This window comes from Hippopotamus amphibius, chromosome 12, assembly GCF_030028045.1.
Source record: "Hippopotamus amphibius kiboko isolate mHipAmp2 chromosome 12, mHipAmp2.hap2, whole genome shotgun sequence".
In the NCBI taxonomy this organism is placed as follows: Eukaryota; Metazoa; Chordata; class Mammalia; order Artiodactyla; family Hippopotamidae; genus Hippopotamus; species Hippopotamus amphibius.
In genome coordinates, this window is record NC_080197.1 from 77,306,480 (window position 1) to 77,327,146 (window position 20,667).

Consider the following 20,667-nt stretch of genomic DNA (forward strand, 5'->3'; position numbering starts at 1 on the left):
TAAGACAGGCACAGTCGCAAAGGGGCCAACACGGATGGGGCACAGACCCTTAATCCTTTTGAGAGAGGTCTCCTGCCCCCAGGGCTGTTTTGCTCTCCACCCCCAGCTCAAATCCACACCTGCTCAACTCAGACCCAGGAAGTAAACAAAGATAATTGCCTCAATCATGTGAGGCCTTTGACTGTTTATGAGTGTAACCTGAGAATGTTAGCCCACGAACTCAATAAAAGCAGCCTGGGATGAGTCAGCGGGGCTCTTGATCCTAGAGGTCTTGAGCCCCCCGGTCCCACTTTTCTCTTCAGTCTGTGTCTGTGTCTTCTTCAAGCTTGCGGCACCCGTCACTCACCTCGAGTCGCCGAGCTGGTCTCGTCACCCCTGGAAGATAATACAGGAGAATACCTAGATAACCTTGGGTATGGTGATAACTTTTTAGATACAAGAGCAAAGTATGAACCATGGAAGAAATATTGATAAGCTGGACTTCATGAAAATGAAAAACCTCTGCCCTGTAAAAGGCAATCTCAAGAGAGTGAGAACACAAGCCACAGACTGGGAGAAAATATTTGCAAAAGACACATCTTATAAAGGACTGTTATCCAAATATACATAGAACTCTTAAAACTCAACAATAAGAAAACAAACAACTTGATTAAAAAATGGGCCAAAGACCTTAACTGCACCAAAGAAGATATACAGATGGCAAATAAGCACATGAAAAGATGCTCCACATAATGTGTCATCAGGGAATTGCAAATTAAAACAATAATGAGATACCACTGCACACCTATCAGAAGAACCAGAATCTGGAGCAGTGACAATACCAACTGCTGGTGAGGATGTGGAGCAACAGGAACTCTTACTCATTGCTGGTGGGAATGCAAAATGGGGCAGCCACTTTGGAAGACAATTTGGCAGTTTCTTACAAGACTAAACACACTCTTACCCTGCCATCCAGCAATGGTGCTCCCTGATATCTACCAAAGGAGTTTCAACTTATGTCCACACAAAAACTTGCAAATGGATGTTTACAGCGCTTTAATTCATAATTGCCCAAACTGGAAGCAACCAAGGTGTCCTTCAGAAGGCAAATGAATAAACGGTAGTACATGCAGACAACAGAATATCAACTGGCACTTGAAAAGTGAGCTATCAAGCCACGAAAAAGAGATGGAGGAAACTTAAGTGCATATTACTAAGTGAAAGAAGCCAGCTAAGGCTGCATACTATATGACATTCTGGAAAAGGCAAAACCACAGGGACAGTAAAAGGAATGGTTACCAGGGGTTCAAGGGAAGGGTGAGGAGGGATGACCAGGTGGAGTACGGAGCATTTTTAGGTCAGTGAAACTCCTCTGTGTGATACTGTAATGGTGAATACATCATTTGTCAAAACCAAAAACTGTGCAACACAAGGAGTGAACCCTAATGTAAACTATAGACTTTAGTTAATAATAACATATCAATATTGGTCCACCAATTGTAACAACTTTACACTACTACAAGATGTTAATAACAGGGGAAGCTGTGGAGAGTGAGGGAGTATATGGGAACCCTACTTGCTGCCCAATTTTTCTGTAAATCTAAAACTGCTCTAAAAAATAAAGTACATAAAAGACAGGCAAGTTAACAACCTGGAGAAGGTGTTGGCTGCACATATGACTGGCAAAGCATTAGTACTTTGCATAGGTTATATTTATTTGTCCATAAATATATGTATATATTATTTCTATTTATTTCTATTTTACTTATATGTTTACATATTACATATATAAATATTCTACAAATCAGTAAGAAAAAGACAACACAAAAGAAACATTTAAGCAAAAACAGGCATGGCCAGGCACTCCACAGAAGAGGAACACAAATGGCCAACACACATGAAAAGAGGTTCAACCTCATTAGTAATCATCAACATGCAAATTAAAATACAAGACAATATTGTCATGCATCTACTAAACTGGCAAAATAAGAAGCCACACAATATCAGGTGATGAAAAGGGTGTGGACCAACTGGAACTTGCACATCCTGCTGCAGGCAAAGTACACTGATACCAATGTTGTAGAGAACAGTTGGCATCATCTGGTAAAGGCATTCACATACCCTGGTACCCAGCAATCCCCTCCTAAGTGCACACTCTAGAAACCCCTGCACGTATGCACCTAGGAGACATGCACCATTTTTAAGCTCTTTATTGGAATATAATTGCTTTACCCTGTTGTGTCACTTTTTGCTGTACAACAACGTGAATCAGCTGTATTTACACATATATCCCCATATCCCCTCCCTCCCGCGACTCCTTCCCACCCTCCCTAACCCAGGCCTCTAAGTCATCACCCATAATTGAGCTGATCTCCCTGTGTTAGACATGCACCATTTTTAATGGCAAAAACACAAGGGAAAAAAAACCACACAGGTGTCAACTGTAAAACTGATAGGAAGTGCGATACACCCGTACAATTGAAAATGGCAGTGAAATTGTTTCATAAACATGTTTCCAAGACCAGTGTTGATATTCACAGTATCTAAAGGGCACAGGCATTGATCAGTCAGCGTGGAGGCCTGATCAATCCAAGCAAAAGCCAGCCAAATGCTGTACAGTGTAGGCTAGCTTAGTACTGAGCATGCAAACTGAGCTGCAGGAGAAAACTGAACAGTATGATTCTGTGTATATAAAAAACAAAAACATGCAAAATTAAACAATACATGGTTTAGAAGCTTTAGAAAAGCAGTGGAATAATGCATGTAAAACTCAAGAGAGTGATTATCTTAGAGGGGTCAATGGACAGGGTGAAATAAGACAGGAAGGGACACACAGGGGCCCTCTTTCTTAAACTGTGTGTTGCATACACACAAGAAAGCCCACTGTATTATTTTTGTTTCTACATTACACATATACTTAAATATTCTTCTATATATACTCAACATTTAATAATAAAAAAATGATTTTTTAAAAGCATGAATGAATTACAGAATAAAATCTGAATTCTGATTTCAGCCTTTATTAGCAGAATTACATTATTAGGTAGCTTACATAATCTCTTTGGGTCTCAGTTTCCTCCTCTGTAAAATGGGGGTGCTGACTCCCTCAATGTTGTTGAAAGGAGCAAATGTAGAAAGCTAAGCACATATAGGGGCAGGGGCTGTATCTCTAACGTGGCCTCATCCCATCTCCAATGTCAAACAGATGGACTCTAATTTTCACAGCCTGAAGAAGCCTTCAACAGGAGTTATCTACTTGCTCTGATTAATTCTGGTACCCAGAGACATGCCCCACGTCCTTATCACAGCAGTAGAAGGTAAACTCAAGCCTTTGTCCTCCTCTCTCTCTCCAAGTTGAGAGCACCAATGGGAATGCAGAACAAAGGAACCAGTACTTACTATGTAGATCTCAGAAGGATGAGTGGGGCTCTAGGAGAAAATGGGAAAAAGCATGTAAGTGCTCTCCTTCAGAACCCCAAATCCACCCAAACATAGAGATTATATGCCAATTTTTCATTGAGCCATCGATTCTAGATTGGCTGCTTGTGGTTATACTCGAAATGTGTTAATGTTTTAGTTCTGTGATCATTATACGTTCTTCTAGCTGGAGACTTCCGTTGGCATTTAAAAGCTGAATTCATTCCATAACTAACAGACAATATTGGCATTTAAAGTCTCTGCTTTTTATTCTCTCTACAGTTATCGCTGACTGTGGATTCAATTCCTTCGTGATATCAAATGGTCAGATTTTACATTTTCCCATGGGGTACTGATGAGATACAGAAGTGAGACAGAATGCATGACCCTCAGATACCCTCTTCTACTGGGGGATATGCATTAATAAGCCTGTGTCCTATACAAAACCCCTTTCTGGTAAATGGAGAGAAGGAAGGTAAAAGAAGGTAAAAGCCTGTGTTCATTGAGCTTGCAGTATCTGCCAGCCTGCAAGCTCAAGTCCTCTCATCTCACTTAATCCCATCTTAATCAGGGGATGTAGGAATAACTATTCCAGTGTCACAAGCAGCCAACAGTTAGAGACTTAATCTATGAAGGTCTCATAGATTTAAATGGATATCAGTCTCCATGTGACAGAAAAGAACTTAAAAAAAAAATTGTCCAGGACCCCTACAGATTCCAAGTTCAGTGCTCTTTAGAATCTCCCCAGTGATTTTAAATACACGACCAAGGTTGAGAACCACTGATATAGTTCAGTCTCAATTCTTCACCGATGAGGAAGATGACAGCTGGTCACTACCATTCTTACTGCTTGACTGCGCCTTTTCACAAAGAATCCCAATTTGAAGCTGCATGAGAAGTTTGGGGTTTTTTGGGGGGGGTGGGGTCCTTTTTGCCTGTTTTTTTTTCTGCACTCTATCCCCAGCACCTAGAACAATGCTGCAGGCACTCAGTAAATATCTGAATAAATATTTTCCTGATTTCTATTCCACAAGTACACACTAAGTGCTAGTCTGTGCCAGGCACTGTCCAAGGTTCTTGGGATTCAACACTGAACCAGCCCAAGAATATCTTTGCTATTACAGAGCTTCCATTCAAGAGTGTTACAATTCAAAAAAATAAAATGCAAGCCAAGTGAAATTTTAAATTTTCTACTAGCCATATTTAAAAAAATAATAATCCTTAATTTATCTCTCTCCTGGATCATTTCAGTAGCCTCTTTTATTTATTTATTTATAATTTTTTTAAATTTTTTATTTATTTTTGTTTTTAGGCTGTACCATATGGCATGTGGGATCTTAGTTCCCCAACCAGGGATTGAACCTGTGCCCCCTGCATTGGGAGCATGGAGTCTTAACCACTGGACTGCCAGGGAAATCCCAGTAGCCACATTTTAAAAGTTAAAAAAAAAAAAAAGGTGAAATTAATTTTAGTAATATATTTTGTCTAACAACACATTTAGAATACTATTTGAACGTGTGATCAATATAAAATTATTTTTTCAATGTTACCAAAGAATTAACATAAAATTCACCCAATTATAAGAAATTATCAGTAAGGTATTTCACGTTCATTTCTGACACCAAGTCTTTGAAATCTGGTGTGTATTTTTCAGGTGCACCACACCCCGTTTCAGACCAGCCCATGTCAAGGTCTCTACAGCCTCCTGTGGCCAATGGCTGGCATATTGGACAATGCCCTTCTAGATGATGAGGCAGTCAACAAACAAATACATAATGTAATTAGAAAGGGTGGTGAGGGAAGGCCTGTCTAAGGAGGTGGGATTCACCAACTGGATGATTTAAAGGGTGGAAGAGAAACAATAGAACAAGCTCTCCCAGAGCTCAAAATAGGAAATATGTCTTGAGCACGCTTGTGGGGATACTTTGTGACACCTACTCATTAATTGTCAGGGAAACTGTAAAGAAACGTCCAAAGTTAGCAGAACTCCCTTGCCCAGGCCTCTCCCAGGTTTGGCCTCACCTGAGACCCCGAAGTTCTGGGTCTCCTCCAGTGCCGGAAGTGGCTTGTGAGGCTGTTTTCTTCGAACAGAGATGCAGAAGAGCCAAACATCCTCCAGCTTACTAGCTGAGGTCCAGAGAGGGTATGAGCCACCTCCCAGCAGTCAGGATAAACTATAATCCGAGAGCATTTTCCTGAAGGGCCCAGGGATCCTGTGTCATCGAGAGGCTCTGTGACCTTCGCCAGCTAAGCTGAAAGGATCGTACCAAAGACATAGGACTCTGCAAAAGCAGAGGGCTCTTTACTATTTTACTATGTTGTAGCCAAATGAGTGGGGGTATTTTTTAAAGAATCATATATTACTATCTAGCGGACCACCTGTTTCTCAAAGCCAACTGAACTCAATTTAAAAAAAAGTTTTATTGGAGTATAGTTGATTTACAGTGTTGTGTTAGTTTCAGGTGTACAGTAAAGTGATTCAGTTATACATGTACATATAGTCATTCGTTTTCAGGTTCTTTTCACATATAGGTTATCACAGAATATTGAGTAGAGTTCCCTGTGCTATGCAGTAGGTCCTTGTTGGTTATCTTTTTTTAAAAATTAATTAATTTATTTTATTTATTGGCTGCGTTGGGTCTCCGTTGCTGTACTTGGGCTTTCTCTAATTGTGGCAAGTGTGAGCTACTCTTCATTGTGGTGTGCAGGCTTCTCACTGCAGTGGCTTCTCTTGTGAAGCACAGGCTCTAGGCACTCGGGCTTCAGTAGTTGTGGCACATGGGCTCAGTAGTTGCGGCTCTCGGGCTCTAGAGCACAGGCTCAGTAGTTGTGGCGCATGGGCTTAGTTGCTCCGGGGCATGTGGGATCTTCCTGGAGCAGGGCTTGAACCCGTGTCCCCTGCATTGGCAGGCAGATTCTTAACCACTGCACCACCAGAGAAGCCCTAAATAGTATTTTTAAATGATACTGTCAATTTGTGGACTGACAAATTACAACATACATGAATTTATCTTGAATCTGATTTTTTAATTTTATTTTTGATCATAACTGAAGCAGAATTTTCTTTCCTTAAATTTAATTTAAATAAGTTAAATATATTAAGGAACATATAACGGAGTTGATATTACTCAGCAAAGAGGCATGGGATAGACTGGTTAAGGATTTGGGTTTGAATTCTGTTCTCCACTCACTTGTTTATGGCCATGGGCTAATTAACTTCACTTGAATCTCAGTTTCCCCATCTATAAAATGGGGACAATAATAGTACTGGCCTGTAAGGTTTCTGTGAGAGTCATCTAGACACTCAGTAAAGGTGAGCTCAAGCAGCTAAAACAAAAAATGTGACTTGCAAAGCTTGTGACAGTTTTGCCAAAGTAAAATCATGACCAAGACCATTTTGTTTGGGTAATATTTTAAAATTTGAACAGAATGTTATCTTTATTACATTAGCATGTTTTGCTGTGGGTTTACTATTTCAAATATTTTATATTAATTTTTATTTTATCAAAGGAAATGTTTTAGGTATTCATACATTTTTGCAAAATTATAAATTGCAAAATGTTTTTTGTTGTATGTGGTAATAGCAAGGATGGGAAACAATGGACTTTGCGTTAGGCTATAAGTTTATGAGTTATAATCCTGAGAATGCCAGGGTTAAATCAGGAACACTGCTTGGAGGAGGTGACCTAAAAGTAATAAGGAGGTAGTGAGTGATGTATGGGGAGGAGAATTTTCATCAGGCCTTGGATAGGCTTCTGGACTCTGGTCCACCCACTCAGTGATGCAGGCATCATTCAGAAAGTCAAGCCTGAATGCTCTGGGCTAAAGTTTGCTGCAAATTTTTCAGAATAAAGATCCCAGGCAATATGACCTTTTGAGTTAGTTATGAAATCCATACTGAAAGCATTAGATTAAAAAATACACCTGATTTAGAAGTTGACCTTATGACTGACAGTCACAACATCACCGCATCACAACATTACCCTCAGTGCTGTTGCGTTTTGCCAGTTTTTGAAGTAGAATAAAAAGAAAAACACCATGTCTTTGTTAGAACAAAAGAAACAGACCTTTTCTGGAAATGTTCCTGGGTACTTGATCGAAACCATTCCAGGACACTTCCGGTATTGAGCCCAGATATACAGAGCATAAGAAAAGATGCTGTGGAAGTGACATTAGCCCAGGACTCCTCACGTGAAAGTCGCCTGTTAGATTACGACCTTGCAGTCCTCAAGTTCAAGAAACTACACCCTGGCCCTCCAGCTGGTTTTCCCTCAAAACCACCCAAACCTGGCTCTGCCCTTTCCCCTCACCCTGTCATCGAAGAAGTTTGGGACACAACAATCCCACTGCGTCCTGGGTCCCCAAGACTTCATGATAAAACCCCTCTTCCCCAAATGAAATTCAAGAGTCCTTACTTTCACAGAGGTGAGATTTTGTTTCTTTCTTGCTTTCAAAATTGGGAAGGATGTCAAACTGCATTTCCTTGGCTTTTTAGCATCCATTTCAGTCCTGCAGAAGGATAGAAAAAGATAAACTGGTGTTAGGAGTAAAATATAAGTAATGGTCCCCACCTGGGATGGTAAAAACGCAGGGAAGCCTTGGAGGAGAAAAGGCAGCAGGTCTACAAGCATGGCCAAGGCACCACTGCTCCTTCTGTCTCCCTTCTGGTGGCCGATGGGGTCGGGAGAGGAGACACCTGGGCATCAGTCCTCATGTGCTCAGGGCAGAGGGAGAGCAGAATCAAGGGTGGACAAGGAGCTAGCGAGGAGGTTAGCAGCTTAGGACAACGAGCAAAATGCCCCACTTCTGTCCACTGACTGCAGAGTAAATCATTCTCTTGCCACAAGCACATTCCTCCAAAAATATGCATCTATTACTGGTCACTTGGTAGGTTAACACCTACAGAAAAAGAAAAGGGGTTAATTGGTAGAAACACTTTTTCTGGATCTCATTTGGCCAAGTTTTCACTATCTTCCTTCAGAGCACAGCACCCTGAATAATTAACTCACGGCAAGATGAAAAACTAACTCCCGTAAGTTTATGGGATCTAGGTGGTGATTTTAGGAAATGGAAGGTCAAGTCTTAGAGGGCTCTCATGCCACTGTCACTCTCCTGTCGTGTCAGCAGAACACTGCTGAGATTCTGCTCTGTTCCTTGGAGGCACTCCTTTCAGCTCCTCCCCCAGCAAGAGCCAAGGGAGTTAAGAATCCACAAAATAGGGACAGAACAGGGTCCAAAGCAAATGTTATCACAACTTCTGAAAGTCACTCCATCCATAGGTTCCTGGGGACAAGCTAATAAGTGGTGACAGCATCACAACTGTGAAGTTAGTCAGAGGACTGAAAACAAGTCTCATTGACAGTTATTGCAGCCTGATGTTGACAAATCAGAACTTGTAGATGTATCATAAGAAGTTTAAAGAAATGGCACATATATATTATGGAACATGAGGCAATCATTAAAAAAAACAAGGAGGATCATAGGTATGCCCATAATATGTTAACGATATGTATAAGGTGATTCCACATTGAAGAAAAAGCAAGATGTTTGCATGTCCTTATACAGCATACTGAAGTATCTAGAAAAAAATAGACGGTAAAAAGCAGTTACCTCAGAGGATTGGGACTGAGAACAGTGAGTGTGAATTTCATCTTCACACACACACATACACACATAATAATATGAAAAAATCCCATGCAAAACCAAGTAAAACGTAATAGTCGCTCTCTGTAAATGATCATAGTTTCATGTCTTCCTTTCCTTCCTTCCTTCCTACATGCATTTGCGGAGATAATTTCTCTGATAAACAGGACAAGCCCTGTGCCCTTAAGGAAAGCTCCTTATCAAGGGGTGGGGACACGTGGAAGTCGGTCCTGATGATGCCAGAAACCAGGCATGCTAGAGGGACGAGCAGGGAGGGATGAGGGCCTGGAGGGATATGCAGGCAGGGATGCAGTGCTAGAGGGACGTGCAGAGCTGATGGAGCACATGCCAGGTGATGACTGACTCTGAAGGAAACGCTGAGGAACCCTGGAGTCTGGTCTCAGTGCTGTCCCACATAGATTTTGAGCAAATCACTTGTCTTCTCTGCACAGTCTCCTTCGTAACTGCAGGGTATTGGTTCCAGGTCCCCTGAGGGCACCTAAATCCAGGGATGCTCATGTCTCTTACATCAAATGGCGTAATACAGTCAGCCCTCTGTATCCTCAGGCTCTGCATACACGGATGCAGCTGCTCTCAGTTTCCCCATCAGTAAAATGACTAGATGGAACTAGATGACCTCTAATGTTCCTTCTGGTTCTAAGCTGCTTTGATCCTAACTCTATTAAATATTGGGGGGAAAAGTTCTGCTGTGACTTATTCCATAGGATAATGCTGTGGTTATCAAAGATCATTTTGTGCCTTTCTTTCTTGATGCATCCAACCTGTCTTCCACTTAACACGTCACACTGTATCCATACTCAAAGCTTCCCAAATGCCACTTTTTATCCTTAAAATATGTGGTGAGCTATGTAGGAAGAGAATTAAAATATACCATATATTTTGTTTATACCTGTTGCATAAAGGTTAAAAGCTAAAGAATAAATAAGCTCAGAGCTAAACTGAATATTGCTTTGAGAATTGAAACTAAACATTTTTAATTTCTATTATTTTATACTCAGATCAGTTTCCCTACCTCTATAGCACATACCCATCTCCTTCCTCTGGATTTCAACACTTTTGTCTGTGGAGATCATTTTCTCATCTGGTCAATACCATTAGTGTTAATGATCTTACATGTGTATATTTTTAATCTTGTCGATCTCCTGAGGGCAGTAATGGTGAGATTTGATTTGATTTGATTTGATTTCATTTCATTTTATTTTTTATATTCCTCATAAGGGCAAGAACAGTGACTTGTATTTGAAATCTCTTGGTACAAATTTGCCAAAAGGAGAGACATCTAAGATAGTTTAGGTCAATTTGTCCAAAACGTTCCAACCACCGTGTGCCAGGTACTGTGCTAAACATGGGGGATTCAGACAGTAAAACAGAATTCGTGCTTTCAAGGAGTTCAAAATCTGGTGGGCAAGACAGACCATAAACAGTGGTGCCACACTATTGTAAGTATAGTACTCTATACATAAAACGCATTATCTATGTATACTGAACTTCAAAGCCCAGAGAGGAAAAAAATCTTTTGAGATTCACCTGTTGTGACTTTAGTATTTCCACTGCAGTTTTGCCAGTAACTTGATCTTTACGCCCGGGGACCACCTTTAGGGCAGAAATTGTGGCCATATACAACTTACAGGGACCCCCTTTGCATTTCTGTGAACAGGAGATGATGTACTTAATACACTTTTTCTGCCAACGAGAACTCCTCGGCTCCTGTGAAGTTATCCCTGAAACTCGTCACGGTCCACAGACTCGCAGATTCTTAAGAGCTGAAAGTTTTTAGAGGCCATGTTCCCCATTTTCCCACCCCTGGCTGGGAATCTTCTCAAGAGTGTTGCCAGTAATCACTCAACTCTGCTTGAATATTTCCCGCACAGAACTCGCCGTTTTTCCAGGCAACTCATTTCACACCTAGCTGTTAATTTACATGTGGTTGGAGTACCATCAGTATTGGTTGGAGGAAATGATCTTGAACAACATCCTCCACTGATACCTGTTCTCCTTGTCAGAGCAACAAGGAGCACATCTACCCTCTCTTCTACTCAAGAGTTCTTGAATATTCAAAGCAGTGCCTTTGTGCTTCCCCAGCACCTGCTCATCTCCAGGCATCCTATGGTTTTATTTCAAATCCCTCCTCATATGATAGAGTATCCGGGCATGACAGAGAAAGCCCGGACTGTGGTTGTCCCTCTCTCTTCTCTAGTTTTTTTACGACCTCTCTTAAAATGGCTACAGTTTTCTAGAGTCTAGACTCTGTTAGGCAGCCAGAACTTTGCACCCCTCTCCTGGTCTCTGATTTTCTATTAAAGCAGCCTAGACCAGTATTTGTTATGTTTAGCTGTTACAACGCACTCATGTTGAGTTTGGGGTCAGCTAATACCGCTGACTCCCAGCACTGGTCCTCCACACACTGAGAAGCATGCATTCCAGCCCGGATGCTGACAACAAGAGCAGATGGAAGGCGGCTGGCACACCAGCCTCCCTTCACGTTTATCATTATCCTCTTTGATAAGGACCCAAACGGAGAAAGGAAATAAGTCTTAAGTCACAGAACCAACCTGGCAGAGTCCGCATTTGCAGAATTCTTTAGAACGCCTAGATTTTACGTACCCACCACGTGTAGTTAAATCCCTCTAGCAAGACTGGCGACCAAGGACACTTACTTTGTCCTTTTGTAGTTTGAACTTTCTATTTAAACGACCACACACTTTTGCCAAGTCTCTATTTAAGCCTGAACAGTAGAGCTTAAGACTGTTGCCCATCAGTCATTTAAAAGTCAGAGGGGCCACAAGTCACTTAAGTCCTGAATTGGCGGATGGACATTTCAAACACCACAAATGAACTACAGACTTTCCAAAAAATCTCCCAAATTTTGTTAAGAAAAAACTTTGCTAAGACTGGGAATCACCCTCGAGTGGCAGGTACCTCCTGATAACACAGTGTGGCCGGGGATGTATAGCAGGCACGTGGGCTGCTCAGAATAGCTGGGTATCAGCCAGATCCTCGTGGACTTAAGGCTTGGGGTCGAGGGCCCACTTTTGATGACCAAGTCGGATGAGATGTGCAGTGAAGATAAAGAAAGGGAGAAGAAAGCTCTGTGCCCCAAGTTGCCAGGGTCAGGGCTGGAAGCAGTGTCTGGGTAGGGCTTATGAGTTCCCTAAAATTCGTCTCTGCCCATCCCGCACTCAGCCCAAGCCAGCGAGGCAACATTTTCATAATGGAAAAGTTTATTGCTTAGGCCTGTAGGTGTGCAGATGTATAAGGCTACGCACTTGGGCCAAGGGAAGAAGCTCATGATCAGAGGAGAGCAGTTGGTAATTAGGAGGCCTTGGAAGCGTCACTTAAGTGTTTGGCACTTCAGTTTTCTCAATAAGAAAATGGGAATAAAAATTCTACTCTTAGAAGCATTTCTCCTCATACACAAAACTTTTAGGAGGAGTTAATGAGATTGACCTTTGAAGAGCATTATATGAAAGTTAGTAATTACATAAGGAAGCAATTAAAACAGTGCAAATTTTAAGTCGTTATCTTGAGAAGTACATGTCAGAGAAGGGGCATCTACAGGTATCACATTAGGCATGATGCTCCGTGCTTCTTAAAGACATGTCTGTAATTGAGTCCTTTGTCATTAAGGAGATAATGGGGCCATGCTTTGCTATTATGATCTGAAAATAAAACTAACAACAACAAGTATATTGACGTTGGGCTGTGGGGATGCAGCTGCTCTACGCGAAATCTGAAAGGGTACTTGCCTTCTCTCCACACTCACATCCGCCCTTCCCTCCTCCGACCCACAGCCCTTCTTTTCTGCATTCTGTCACCTGTCACTCTCACGCGCCCCACCTTCCGCCCCTATCGCCCCCAGACTCCGACGCGCCCCCTCCCTTACTTGGGGGTGGGAGGTGGGAGGAGCTGCATCGGGCCTGCGCAGACTGCCGGGGCTGCCGGCAGGGCCCGGGGAACCGCGGGGTGCAAGTGGAGGACCACACCCTCCTCCCGTCGCTATAGAAACCGTTTCCGCCCTTTTTGTGACTCCGGAGCTGAAAGGCTTGAGCTCCCGTCCGGTGCCAAACCACCTTTCATATCAGCCCGAAGAAACACACCTCTTTTCCTTCTGCTCCCATTTTCTTGCCCCCGTTCTTTAAAGTTTGAAACAAGAATTAAAGGACATCGCGAGGATACAGAGATTAGAGTTGAACGGATAGACTCTTTAAGTGATCCCTACCCCCGCCCCCTTCAGAAAAGTTTGTGGTTATCAGAAGCACAAAGTAAAAGTTCTGGATATGATTTATTAGTCAGGTAAACATTTTTTTGAGCACTTACACTGCACCAGGTTTTAAAAACAAAAAAAACCAAGTACATAGTTGAATGACAGCAGCGTCACCTGGAGGAATACACAGTCTGGCCCATGGAGGAAACGGACATTCAGATAAAGCTTTTGGAAAGAGCCGAGCTGGATTTGAGTCTTCAAGGACAAGTAGGAATTAGCAATGGAAAGAAGGCAAGCAAGAACCATCTGAAGATCCAGAGCGGCGGGTGCCAGCACCCAGTGTGGCGTGGCAGGGGTCAAAAGTGCACGTAGGCAGCAAGGGACAAGGTTGAAGAAGCGGGCAGGGGCCAGCCTGAGCTTGTGAACTAAACAGGCTAAGGGGTGTGTGGATTTTAAGCAGAGGGGTGTTTGTTCTCAGATTTCATTCTAGGAAACTTTCTCTGGCTATAATGGCTTTAAGTTTAGGCCAGAGTGGGTTACTAATCAAGGCAAGGATGCCCATTAGTAGTTAGTGATGATGTGTCAGGACAACACATGGAAGGAGAGAGCAGTTTTGAGAAACACAGGAAATGGACTAGAGCTTGGTGACCAGCTGTGAAGGGTGCAAGTGCCTCAGGCACCTCAGTTGACTGATGGTGATGCTATTTACCAACAGAAAATATAGGCAGGAAAAAACCTGGGGTGGGGGTGACGGCATTGGTTCAGTGATGACTCATATCAGATGATCAATGGACCAGGCAACAGGTCTGTGTCAAGAACAAGGTCTGGGCTAAAAAATTCAGACTTGGCAGTCACTGTTACATAGGGGACCACTGGAACTTGAAGTCACCCAAGCTCTGAAAGAAAAAAGAAGCAGGGGGAAAAGAATGGAATCACACAGAATAGGATATGGTGGTGAGAGCAGTGGTGTAGGTGACACAAAAGATTAGCAAGCCACAAAACAATGAAGAGTGGGCAGGGAGGTGGCGAGAAAAGTACAAAAGAATGGTGTCGTATGAGCCCAGAAAATAAAACGAGTTAAAGCAGGGTATGATGATAGGGTCTGTAAGATGAGGTGAGAAAGTGTGCCCTGGGTTTGGCAACAGAAAGGTCATGTGTGGTTTCTGCAAGCCAGTTTTGACACACTTTAATTTTTAGTAGAAACTATTAATATCAATAACATAGAAAACACAGGTTCATCAAGCTGGTCGAGATGATTAATCAATGATATCAGTACTAACACAGGGTAGGCTCTTAATAAATGTTTATTGTTAAACTGCAGCATACAGAGGACCTCAATACCGTGTCCCTGGAAAACATGTTTCCAAGGAGGGGTAGGGTGGGATACGTGAGGGGTTATATGACAGTATTATATACTAGATAAGAAAAATATATACAATAGCAGCAGGCAAATGCTCACTTTAATCATAATTCTAAATTACTTATTTTCACGTTAACACAGCTATTTCATAAACCAAGAAGAACTAAGTATTATGTATTTTTAAATGGTTCACATGATTCAAGGAATTTTTATTAAAAAGTGATCAGGAGCTGGTTGAAATTCTCACCATAAATATAAAATATCTATTACTGTTTTTATTCACAGTGAGTTAGGATCTACGCTTCCTGAAGGGCTATACTATCTCATACAACAGGGATCACAGTACTTGACAGTCACCCTCTAAAGCACAGGCTTAACATAAAGTGACGACTTTAAGAAACAGCTCTTTCCTTTTGTATTTACAACAGAAAGGCTGGCACTTTTCTGCAGAGCACTCATTTTAGCATGAAATGTAGACAACTAGAGACGGATGCATTGGTATCAAGGGAAAAGCGCATACTGAAATTTTTTCCCTTTATTAAAAGTTTTGACCATGAGGGCTTCATAAAATGTCATGAAACTCTATCTGCTATCTAACCATCTACTTCTAAACAGGAAACATACACTAGGATAGCAACTTTTAATGTGGAAAATAATTCTGAATTCTCAGTATAAAAACATTTGGCTAAAATATGAAACATCATTGCACTAAAACTGACAATGTAGCTTAAGTAACTTATAAAATTTCAGAAATGGGAATTTTCCTTTTGCCAGATAAACTAAACAGTTAAATTTCAGGTGCCATAAACTAGACAAAGCCAGAAAGAACCATCGTGTGTGTTACCAGAAAAGAACAGCATGTAACATGGACATCCTCCACGTCAAACTGACAGCGCGTAATGACAATGCCTTAGAGAATACGCTCTTCCGAAGGGACTAACATTCTAAGATAATTCTCATAAACAAACCTCTTACTGAAGCCTCGCATAACTTCTCAGAGAACAGTCACAAAACAGGTGGAGATAATTCATATGACTTTACAGGAATCCTTTATATTACAATACCCTCTTCAAATATAAACACGCTTATAAAAGTGAGATCCTCTCAATCGAACATTTCCTTGCTACTACACTCAGCTACTGGCAGCAGTTAAACCTTTGGATGCAAAGGTTTAACTCGTGCTAATCGGGACAAGCCAAGGCGCAGGCTCTGAGTTGGTGACTTCACAGACACTCCTGCCAGTGGGCTGCGGCTGCTGCTTCCGGACACCGCTGCAAGAAAACAGATCACCGGATGCTGAGGATGTCAGAAATCTCTTAACAAAGATCAGTTTATAAAACAGAAGAGGCCAAAAAAAGTAGTTAAGCATTATTCTACTATGCAGGTTCTGTCAAGTTAGATCAAAAGAATGGGAAGTACTAAAGAGCAGAAAATATATAGTACTGCATATTTTCAAACATCCCCAGAGGCCACAAACTTTTGGGTTGTTTCTAGTTTCTCACCACTATCCTATAAATGTCTATAAAAATATCTGACCACTTATTACTTTTCCTTTTTTTGAATTCTTTTAAGAATAAATTCCCAAAAGTAGTTCCAAGTCAAAAGATAGGTTTATTTTTATGGCTCCTGTCAAGCTGTCCTATAAATGGATTATAAATTTATAATAAATAATTACACTTGCTACCCCACAACCCAGAGTGCACTGGTTGATACAGTTTTATTATTTTCTAGTTTGAGAGGTGTAAGATAGCGTTTTATTTTGATTTACATTTCCTTAATTACCAGTGAGGCTGCAATTCTTTCCATATTCGTCTCTAGTTGTACTTCTTGGGGGCAGTGCTATGTTTCTGTCCTTGGCTCATTTTCCTGTTGGAACCTTGCTGGTCTTCTCACATTCGTATGAGACAGGAGGCTAGCTGGCAACCTAGGGTCCAATCCTGCTCTCAGATATATTGTTTCGTCCACATGGTGTTTTAAAAAGTCCACTTTTAAGAACTAGATTTCACACTAAAATCTGGATTTCTGGCTTCTCTTGAAAAACTCAGACGTGGAAATACAAGGCCCGTAATCCTGTACGTGGACAACCAGATAGAGTGGAGCACCACGGCTTCCTTCCAGAGGGCACACGCTCTCAAGGGCAGCAACTCCCGCTCACTCAGCTTGCTCCCGGGCCCCATTCCCTCGCCGCCGTCACCTGCCCACCTTCCACGCAATGAATCTATAAGCATTTTGTGTTTTACGATGTCAACTCTTTATCCATCAATCCAGTATTTCCTTATCTTTTTGCTTATGCTACCTTCAAAATTCTATAGCCATTATATCAATTCTTTTAAACTTCTTTTGTTGAAAAATCACTAACTATTCTCAGAAGAAATACACTAAGGATTATCCTTGAACTGATAGAGCATCATTATTTTAATAACTAATCTTCCTCCTTCTCTTCCCCCAAAAGCTTTTAAGTCCTCCCTCAAATCTTAGAATTTTGACACCAGAGAAGACTTTAAAGATTATACAGTGCCTGATATTCCAGAAGATGAAATGAAGATGCGGAGAAATGAAGCAACCATGCAGTCTCAGGCTTAAACCTGTCTATGAACCCCTAGTTATCATTAGGGGTCTGACCACTGTGGAACACTCAAGAAATCCATGGAAAAGAAGGCAAGTAAATCCAAGGAGACTTGTAATGACTCAGCAAAGGAGAGGGGACACATGAAAAAAGCCACCCCCGAGGGAGGAAACCGGACAGAGAGGCTCTGACAGAAGTGCACACACACTGTGTTGAAGGAACAAAAATGCATCCATTCCGCTGCAGAGGGTTCCTGGGTTAGATGAGGGAAGCGCAGAGCCTGGATTAGGGTTTTAGGAATGTCGAGAAGGGTGAAGGATCACGAGACTTGGCTGTGGGGCAAAAGAAAACAAAGAGAAGCCAAGTGTGTAAGGGCTGGAGGTCGAGTTTGCTAAATGCTGGAATTCCCGAGGTTTCTGTCAGACCTCAGAGGTCAGTGGGTCCTGAGCAGAGAGATTTGTTGACAAAAATATACATATATATCAGGAATCCTGAACACTGGTACTCTTTCACTGTAATTCTACTACTACGAACTTATCCTAGAAAAATAATCAGGGATATGCCCACAGATTGCTAAATAAGGGTGTTTGTGCTTATTGTAACCTTATTTATAACAATGAGAAAATAATAAACTTGGATGCTCAAATATAAGGGAATAATAAGTGATGAATAAATGCAGCAATTAAAAACCTTGGTTGTGAAGACCATGCAATAATATGAAGTGCTCATATGTAACTCATATAAAACTAGGGGAAAAAAACCCACCAGCGGTAATTTTCTAAACCCCTACCCTTGAGCAGTAAATAAATACAGCATACCTGGTGGGACCCACTTAGGTCTCTTGCTTTCAGCTGGAGGACTGTGTATTTGTAACGGCTTCCTAGTGGCCTCTGAAGACAGAGAAAGCTTTTTTGGTGAGGGCCGGGGTTCTGACTTGATGGCAACTGGAGCAGAGTCTACTGAGGTCACTTATTTGAAAAACAGACATAAAAAAGGGGTCATAGAGGAAGATTAAAGTCTAGCATGTGTGTGTGTGAAAATTATAAAGTTACATAATACTATAAAAATTGAAGAAGCAGAATCATAAATTTAAGAAACTCTCATTAATCAACAAATATTTATTGAGAGCCTAAGAGTAGCCATCTTTTATGAGCATTTACATGATAGGAAGTATGGTAAGCATATCATAGGCATTACCTTTAACCCTTAGAGCAACTCTGATACAGAAGTAACTATCCCCACTGTCAGTTAAGGAAACAGAAAGGTTAAACAATCTGCATGTAGTTGAGAGCTAGTAAGTGTCTGAGCCAGGACTGGAAACAAGGTGCGAGTCCAGAGCCTACACCTGTAACCATCACACAAGTATCTATTCAGAATATGTCAGTGAGATATTTTATTAGGCTCTGGGGTCACAGAGTATCCTGCTCCCAAAGAATTTATGGTCCAGTCACTAGACTCTAATAGAAAGGGCAGAAAAGTACAGAGATGTGTACGCCGCGATGCAGTGAGAGAGATGACAGACTCTAGCACGGGGGATCTACCACCCGCGTGTATCTGTGCGTCTAGAAGCATCTTGCTGCAGGCAGTGTAAAAGCAGACCACCTAGATGGCCTTATGGTAATCCAGGTGAGAGGGATGGGGCCTGAACTAAGGAAGAGAGTGGGGGAAACAGGAGTTACCTTTCAGCAATTAGGGGCAGGGTGCTGGAGATGACATTAATCATGACTCGCAAGTTCCTGTCGTGGGCACATGGTCTGATGGCGCCATCTACCCAGAGAATGAACACAGAATGCAAGTGGGTTTGGGTTTTTTGTTTGTTTGTTTTTGATGCAGGGAGAAATGGAGGGAGGAGAAGCAGAATGCAAATTCACCTTCAGATAATGCCTGCTTCCATACCTGAGTGGCATCTACGTGCATGTGGATATGAACATGTTCACTATGTTAACATCGACACTGCCTAGGGTCAGCCCCGTCCCACAGGCTCTTCTGCAGTGATGGGACTGTTCTGTATTGAGTGCTGCCCAATACAGTAGCTACTAGCCACATACAGTTAGTGAGCACCTGAAACGTGGCTAGCAAAACCAAGGACCTAACTTCTAATTTTTATCTAATTTTAACTAACTTAAATGTGATAGAGCTACTTTGGCTGGTGGCTACCATACTGGGCACCACAGCTCTTGAAATTTTCTCTATCAAGAGAGAAATTATAACACCTGTCAGGTTGGAGACACTAGAAATAAAATCCATCTTTCTGGATTCTTAATCCCATTATTTAGCTGTTAAAATTTACTTCTAATATTATATAGGAAACTTTCTTCTGAAGCAACTTGCTCCAGGGTATATAGAAGACTTTAAGTGACAAACTCCAACTTGGAAACTGAAATTTTATCTTTAGTTTTTAGAGTATCTTGGTAAGAAAGCATAAACAAACATCTAAAGAAAATATGAAATATATTCATGTTAGGTTTTTTTCATATTGTCAATGACTTCTTCATATCTGTTTGTGGTAGGCGGTTCCTTGAAAAGACCTGTGTCCAAATTAACAGAATGTATGTACGTGTTACTTACAAAGCAATGGGACTTAGCAGGTGTGACTAAATTAAAGATCTTGAGATGGGGAGATCATCTTGAATTATCTGATGGGCCCAGTGTCCTCACAAGGGTCCTTACAAGTGAAAGGGAGAAGCAGGAGAATGAGAGTGATGTGATGCTTTGAAGGGGGGAGTGGACCACTTGTCAGAGAACAGGCAGCCTCAAGAAGCTAGAAAAGGCAGGAAAAGGGCTTCTCCTCTTGACAGCTTGTTCCTGACAGAGGAACACAGCTCTGCCAACAGCTTGACTTTTAGCCCAGTGAGGACCATTTCGAACCTGTGACCTGCAGGACAGTAAGTAATAAATTTGTGTTGATTTAAGCCACTAAGCTTGTGTTTTTTTTTTTTTTTTTTTTTTTTTACAGCAGCAGTTGGAAACTAATACACAGCTTTGTCTCTAAAATCCCCTGCATTTAAAATCTAATTTCTGGAAACCAGATGAATTTGCCAATTGCATAAAACCACCAATTAAAACCCAGCTAATTCAGAAAACAGTGGTGGGAGGAATACGACCCAGTCGATACTTAGTTCTCATTTCTTAGTAAGTACTCAGCACCTTGCTATTTAAGGTAAGGTGAGAGCAACGCCCACCCTTAACGAATAGTGTCTAAATAATGGAAACTTTAGTTTCAAATAGTATATATATTAAACAATTGAGACAGAAATATCTATCAATAAGAAAAACAAAGCAGGTTACTTTACCTCACAATAATCTATCATATATTATGAACTCAACAATATCCTAACTTCTTTTACACAGGAAACAAGTATTTCACATTCGCGTCATCACAAATTTCAAAAGTTTTATTGTAAAACCAGCTTCTCCTAACTGAATTTGTCTTGAAGAAACCAAAGGGCCCTAAACACATGACAAAAGGGTTCCCAA

General features: G+C 41.4%; 1 protein-coding gene across 7 annotated transcripts in view; it reads right to left on the minus strand.

Annotated features, from left to right (window-relative positions):
- The window catches only part of DYRK4 (dual specificity tyrosine phosphorylation regulated kinase 4), a 73,972-nt gene that overhangs the window by 38,888 nt on the left and 14,417 nt on the right, over positions 1–20,667 (minus strand). Inside the window, exons 8-10 of one of the 7 annotated variants that reach the window (XR_009048511.1) lie at positions 18,009–18,158; positions 7,812–7,905; positions 3,379–3,408 (exon numbers count right to left, since the gene is read on the minus strand). Coding sequence is in view for 4 of the 7 variants with exons in the window: in XM_057703528.1 (XP_057559511.1) it covers positions 15,774–15,895; positions 18,009–18,158 (272 nt within the window). In the remaining 3 variants the exon portion in view is untranslated. Of the gene's footprint in view, positions 1–3,378; positions 3,409–6,246; positions 6,341–7,787; positions 7,906–13,918; positions 15,896–18,008; positions 18,159–20,667 lie in introns of those variants that run through there. The other 6 variants (XM_057703527.1, XR_009048512.1, XR_009048513.1 and 3 more) reach the window with 6 other exon arrangements.